Here is a 7,483-nt window from a genome sequence, read left to right on the forward strand (position 1 = left end):
TTCTTGTATAATATCAAGCTAATGGTTTTCAATTACCAATTAACTATATATGCATGGTTAAACATTTAGTTAGTATAATATATTGTACTATTAGTTATGCATGGTTAAACATTTTACATTTCAAAAGTTATAGCTACCTAATGTTGCAGGAGTGGAAAATGTTGTAGGAGACATGTTTCGAAGTGTGCCTAAAGGAGATGCCATATTTATGAAGGTTAGTGTTAAATCTTCATCAAAATACGCCTAAATGATCATAAAAAATGCAGAGTAATATTGGGACAATAATGGTTTAATCCCTTAGTTTTTTTATCACAAAACTTAGGTCCTTAAGCTAATTCAATTTTATTAATTTTTACAGAGGTTAGAAGACTTGTGATTGTTGAAGCTGGGAGTAAGCGTGTAGAAGGGATTATTTCCTTAAGTGATGTGTTCAAATTCTTGTTTGGAATTGAGTAGCTGAGATATCTCATATTTATGAAAGGACTCATTTGCTATATAAATTATCACTGTTTTATGTGCTAAAATACTCCTTCCTGTTTATATGGACCTCCTTATTTATTTATCTTACTTTCTTTTTATGATAGAAAGAAATGTGAAAGGAACGAATTTTTTTGTAAATTGAGAATCAATTTTAGCTTGTAAATATTTAATTTCATTAATAAATTTATCATTATTTTATGGAATATAATGATTGCCAGAGAGGATGAGGAGAGAAATATGTGAATAATTGAATAAATAATTAGCCACGGTTATAATGTGGTTAAATTAATGGTAAACATTAGCCACGGGTGTAGTTACATTAGCCACAGTTAGAACTGTGGTTAAAGAAATGTTACCACACTTGGTGAAGACGTGGCTATAACATAAATAGACCGTGGCAAAAGTTTTGCAACGCCAGTAATTACTAGGGTAGAGGAAACCGTGGCTGCTGTATTTTGCCACGGTTTTGTGGTACAGTAGCGACGGTTTTAACCGTGGCTAATCGGATAATTTTTTGTAGTGTGAGTTGGAGCTAGAAGGTGTAGTTCCCTCCTTCTTTGATATGTTCTTCCAACTTATTGGGCTGATAGTGGAAGAATTCTTCTTCACGGAGCTTTTTCTTTTGAGTTGTTGTTTGACAAAAGGTAACTTTGTGGAGTTTGTCAATCAATCTCCAAGAATTCCTATAACTCACCAAAATCACGCATGTCACTATTCAAACCATTGAGAAACCTCGTCATGGCGAAATCTTTATCTTCATTCACCTTATGCTGCATCATTTCCACCTTCGTATCATTGTAGTAATCTTCTACATTTCATACGCATTGAGTTAAACTTTCAAGCTTAAGTTGAAGCTCATTATTATTGCTTGAAGGTACATATCTCTTTCTCATGATGCACCTAATCTCCTCCATTATATCCACTGTTAGCACTTCCTCTTACATCATTTTTCATTGATACTTGTTCCACCAATTCAACACATAAGCAGATAATTCTTCCCAACTTTCACTTTTTGTTGTTCCATGTAATTATTACATAAGAAGATATTGGAAATTTTCATCTCTCATTCCAAGTATGCTTTAGGTCATTCCTCCTTATGCAAGGATGGAATATTAAGGTTGATTTTGTTTATCTGGTTCTGCCTTGGGACCTTATCGATATCATATGTTCTCTGTCTTCTCCTATTTTCCTTCGCAAGTTCATTGCCTTTCCATTCCAACTCCTCATGAAATTGGTCTAATTGTTGTCTTAGGAGCCTTTCAAAATGTTAGCTTAAGGCCATAATTTTAAAAGGACTCAAACTTCCTTCACCTGGATCACAACTAACTTCTTCTAACATCCTACTACAAAATGTTAGGAAAACACATAATATAAACTCACTCTGCTCCCATGTCGTGCTTCACTCACACTCAAGTAGGGCTAGCAATAAATCGAACCAACTCGGTATTTGTTCGAAGCTCGGTTCAATATTTATCTCGATAAGCTTGGTTTATGAACCAAATAAGTTGAACTTGAGCTGGAAATTGGGCTCGTTAAATGAACGAGTCGAACTTGAGTTGAATATGGTTCGATTCTTTAGGTTCATGAGTTATATATATATAAACTATTTTTTATGTTTATTATAACACATACATTATTTTTTATATTTAGTTTTATTATATATATAAACCAGTGTTATGAAACCCGAGCCGGACATCAACCCGGAAGAGGTCTCGTACAGGTTCTAACCGGTTTGACCGGTTAGACCGTCCGGTTGAACCGGACAATGTCATAATATTATATGTAATTACATATTATATAATTAATTAAAATAAGTTAATATGAATTAATACACTTATCAATATATATGTTTTTCATAATGCATATACATATAAATTAAAACAAAAATGCTTCAAATAAGATTAAGTCTTATATAATTAGAATTAAAAATCAAAATAAAACTATCTCATGTAGAGAATAAATATTCTAATTCATCCAAGTATCATTGTCTCCAATTAGGTTTTACTGTTTTAGACTTTTAGTCTTTTAGTTTTTAGGTTTTTTCTATTTGCTTATTTTAAAAAAATTGTTTTAATTTTTAAGGGGTAGTTGGCCCGCTTGTTTTAATATAACGGGTTAACCCGAGCTAACCCGGTTGGATCGGATTATTTATGGTCCAAAACGGCCCCATATGGGGAACGACTTATTGGCCAAAACGAGGCCGTTATGGTTGTCGGGTGACGGTTGGACCGGTCGATCCGGTTCCAACAACACTGGTATAAACTATAAGACATATTTTCATTCATGATATAACTTTTAAACCTTTGTTTTTGAAAGAACTCTTGTATAGTTTTAGAAGGTTGCTTATATATGATTGTTGGAATTTGAGCATATTTAACATTTTAAAGGATAAAAATGTTGAAGCTACAAAAAGTTAAGAAAATGATAAGTGAAGGAGATTTTAAGATGAGTACTTTGTTACTAAATTAAATATATCATAATGTCAGTCTCAGGTAATCTAAAGAATCAACCAACTTTACATGAACTTTTCAAACTAAACCCTTACACCATCTATAAGTATTTTATAATAGACTTTGGATATTATACAACATATATTATAATATTACATTGCAAATACTGAACTAGGAGGTTCTCCCTTGTAACTTCAATCAAATATGCAAGTTATAGTGCACATAGACTAGATCATTCAATCTTTTATGTTCCAATTTATTCCTCTTCGTTGTGTGTATTTTTTTAAATACACTCCAATTTCTTTCACAACCAGAAGAAGATGCTGTTTGGCTCAAAATCTGAATAGCTAATTGGGATACCATAGGAGCACTAAATCCAAATTGTGACCACAATTGATCTAAAAAAATATCACAAATAATTAGTATGCTATTAAAGTATTACCAAAATTCACAAAAGACATAACAAAAGATTAGTTTACACATTCATATGGATTCATATTGATCTAAAAAACATAACAAAAGATTAGTATGGTATTAGTGTATTAAACTATTACATAATATTTTAATAAACTGAAAATATAAAAATTAAAACCTTACCTGGTCGTAAGTGTTTAACTGTTTCAATTGCCATTGTATTGCCAAAACTCCCAACTTTGTCATGATAGATGCAACTTTGTTTGAAAAACTCAGTCTTGCGAGTGGTAACTTTTGCTTGTAAAACATCAAGCCAACCTTGTTGAACCTCTGGTTTAATACAAAAGTTATCCTTATCATAATAGAATGCTGGATTCAGAAAGTAGGCTGCACAATGTAATTTTGTTCGGAGTTGTTTATCCCATCTTTGCTTTATAACTCTTGTATAAGGCTTATACAAGGACTTTTTATTCATGAACACACTCTTAATTGTTTTTCTTGCTCTACGCATCCCGTCATACACATAAGGTAGAGAAGGTCTATCATCAGCATCAACAATTCTTAACAAGCGAATTAGTGGAGCCACAATATTGACAATAATTGCACAATCATTCCAAAACCTATTATCCATCACAACCTCCACAAATCTATTTGCTTTCCGATCCCGGTAATATCTAGAATCAATGAAATCTTTACTAGTGACCAAAGCTTGCAAATCATGTTTGTGCTCATGAATGCTTTTTAGTGCAATGAAGGTTGTTGCAAAACGAGTTGCCCCAGGACGTATGATTTCTTTCCATCCTCGTCTTTTCCTTAACCATGCCAACAAAAATCCATGATTGTACACAAACTTTGTTATATCAGATGCACTTTTAGCTAAGGTACTGACATGATCCATTTTCTCAATATCTCCTAAAATCAAATTTAGACAATGTGCAGCACAAGGAGACCAATAGATAGATGGAAACTTCTCATTTAACATAGCTCCCGCAACTTTATAATTTGCAGCATTATCCGTAACGAAAGTGACACATAAAGTAATAATTTAATCACATGATTCAATAAGTCTCACAAAGTGACAAAACCATAAACTAAAGTGTAATAGGAAATTCCCCTGGATAAATAAATCCCACAGAAGTACAAAACCATAAAAAAACATACTTTGTGCAATTCACTACAATGAGAGACGTGAAGATAGAAGATAATGGAAGATAATGTTTTTTTAAGAGATGTTCTTCACTGCTTTGCTGCTGTAGACCGTGGGAGGGGTTTCTATTATCAGGGAATTGGGAATTAGGTTTTACTGTTTGAGACTTTTAGTTTTTAGGCTTTTTGATTTTTTCTATTTGCTTATTTTAAAATTTTAGTTTTAATTTTTCAGTGGTAAAAAACTTTGGACTTAAATAAGATTTTCAATGAGACATGAATCATAATTTGAGTTTTTCAAAACATATTTTTCACTTGCAAAACTATATGGACTTAAATAAGAGTTTCAATGAGACATGAATCATTTTTTTTTGTTCCCATAGGTATCCTTGCACTGGAGGCAATCATGTCTAAGTCAGGAACATTCACATGTATGTGGAACTAACTCTACCAGCGAATATTTTTTCCATCTACAAGACTCGAACCCGAGACCTTGCTTAAGTGGAATCAAGCATGTACGACTTGAACCAACACCCGTTGGTTAAACAGACATGAATCATTTGACCATATTATTATCTTGATAAATTTGCTTTTGTTTTGTTTTTGACTTTTTTTAAGAGCTAACTTTTGCAATGATTCATGCAATACAGATAATTTAAAAAAAAAACTAGAAAATGGGAAAATATAAGGTGTTACCAACAAAGCTTATTCTTCCATGATCTCCCTAGACTTAGCTCTAAATATTACTCGAAGTGAATCTCCTTTGGAGATCCTTTAAAATAATTGTTATAGCGGAAAGCTTATGTGTTGGACATTTATGAGTGAAGGTTGGTAACTAAAATAATGAGGCATAAAATGAAAATAAAAAAGTTGAAGATGGATTGGTGGAAGATAAGAAATGAAATGAAGAACTTGACTGGTGCCACAACTAAGGATGGTTGATAAACCAGTGGATGGATGTCATGAAGGGTGATTAGTCCAACGATAAGCCCCTAAATTGGTTTAACTAAAAACCAATGTGAACATTCCTCAGAATATGCACTAAACATTATGTTTAAATTAGAATTTAGGATGTTTTCATTCGAGAGAATTGAAATAAATTTATAGGTAGTTGAATTAGGCAAGAAGACATACCTTACTAATGAAGGTGTAAGCTCTATGAAAGCAATAAACATCTCGTTTGCTACTAATTCTTTTGCGGTAAGAAAGCCACAAACCTTTAAAATGTAACATATAGCATAATAAAAGCGTAGATTTTAGCCTAGAATGGTCAATAACCACTTATTAAAAAAAATTACAACCACTCAAAACATTGCAAGAAAATCCAAAATTAGTCCGACCATATGATCGGGTCGTGGATGTGTTGGGTCCCACAGGGCTCTGTCACTCACTTAAAGGGGGTAAATAGGGGATACGATACACAATTACTATCGCTCGATAAACAAAGAGTAAACATAAAATTACACACTCTTTAATCGATTATACACAGATTTAATCGATTAACTCGATTTGCTATTAATCGATTAACTAAAAAACTTAATCGATTATGTAGTTCAGTTTCAGTGAAAAACAATTTTCTTTCAATCTCCAAGATTACCAAGATACAACCAAACTTATATGCACTTATTACAAACACTTAAGAACAATAAATGCAAAATCTAGAATATGCAATTATCAGAGAATTATATGCATGTCAAGTTAAGTAAATCAATTAATGTGGAAATGTAAAAAGAGTAGGGAAAAGAAGAATGAGACTCAACTTTTATCATGGTTTGTTTACGGGTCTATTTGCAAACTACATTTAGGCCTCCTCTTCTGATCTCAAGAGATTATTTCTTCACTATGGAAAATCAATGTTTCTTACAAACACAATTCCAATACAAGATGTAAGACACTCCTTTCATGGAACCGTTAAGCCCCCACTTTGGTTTGACTACTAAGCTCGCCTACTAGGATACCACACTGTTCGTGACTCTAGTCCCAACCTAAGTATTGCTCAATACCAAGACCTCTTGCTTCTCGTGAAGACACTTACTTAACCACAACTAGGGTTTTCCCAAACCTATTCTCCTTCTATGGTGATATAACATACCAAGAGAATGTGCCAATGCCTTCGTCTAACAATTTTCTTCAAGTTACATGTGCACCTAATATGTGCAGATTTTACACTCTTCTCAAAATCTAAGAATCCTTCTAAAAGATCTCACAATCACGTAATAGAATGAGTGAGATCTCAGAATCTAAGAACCCTTCTCGTGAAGATTTCTTTTTAACAAAGATTTAACAATTAAAGCTCAATGGGTATATTGTAAAGATTCACCCTTTTCTTTTCTCAAAAGAACAATTAGTAAATATTTCTAAAGATATGAAAGTTTGAGCTTAGGATATCCTGAATAATGTGCAAAGTCATATATGAAAGTATATTGTCAAAAGAAAGAAAAAACAATGCAATTACTACTGAAGTTAATCAATTAAAGTAGTGCTTAATCGATTAAGAGTGATTCAATTCTTCCTAGCATTGCATTTTAGGTGTTGGTTAATCGATTATGGCATGTGCTTAATTGATTAAACATACTGTTATGATTGATTTCAGTTCAGGCCACATGCTATAGGAGAAACTTATACAGTTTAATATCACATGTTTCATAAACTTGTTTTATACTGATTATATACATTTCATGAGAGCATTTGTTTATGATAGCATTTGTTTATGCCTTTTCCAGTTATATACCACCCCTTGTTTGTTGAAAGTTAAGCATAATTAGATCAATGTAATAGATTTGAAAATTGCTAAGCATTCATTCACCCATTGATCAAATGATTACAAAATTGATATACACAGTACATAATTCAATTTGAAAGTACAAAACCAATTCATTCATAGCATGTCATGTCATTACATTTCAAGTTAAAGCACAAAGACAAACTAACAAGTTTGGAAAATTACAATGCAATAGTTAAAAGATTACAAAAACCACAAAACTCCTAAAAAC

General features: G+C 32.4%; 1 protein-coding gene and 1 long non-coding RNA gene across 2 annotated transcripts in view; one reads left to right on the plus strand and one right to left on the minus strand.

The window, feature by feature from the left end:
• The window catches only part of LOC109350871, a 7,827-nt gene extending 7,306 nt beyond the window's left edge, over positions 1–521 (plus strand). The window contains exon 3 of the long non-coding RNA XR_002108134.1: positions 359–521. This is a non-coding gene — a long non-coding RNA (uncharacterized LOC109350871). The remainder of the gene's footprint in view (positions 1–358) is intronic.
• LOC109350514 lies at positions 3,102–4,326 on the minus strand. The gene is made up of 3 exons (XM_019591746.1): positions 3,528–4,326; positions 3,222–3,328; positions 3,102–3,122 (listed from the first exon to the last, which is right to left on the minus strand). Exons 1-3 carry the CDS (start codon positions 4,324–4,326, stop codon positions 3,102–3,104), a joined length of 927 nt encoding a protein of 308 aa, XP_019447291.1.

The sequence above is a fragment of the Lupinus angustifolius genome, chromosome LG06 (assembly GCF_001865875.1).
Source record: "Lupinus angustifolius cultivar Tanjil chromosome LG06, LupAngTanjil_v1.0, whole genome shotgun sequence".
NCBI classification, from domain to species: Eukaryota; Viridiplantae; Streptophyta; class Magnoliopsida; order Fabales; family Fabaceae; genus Lupinus; species Lupinus angustifolius.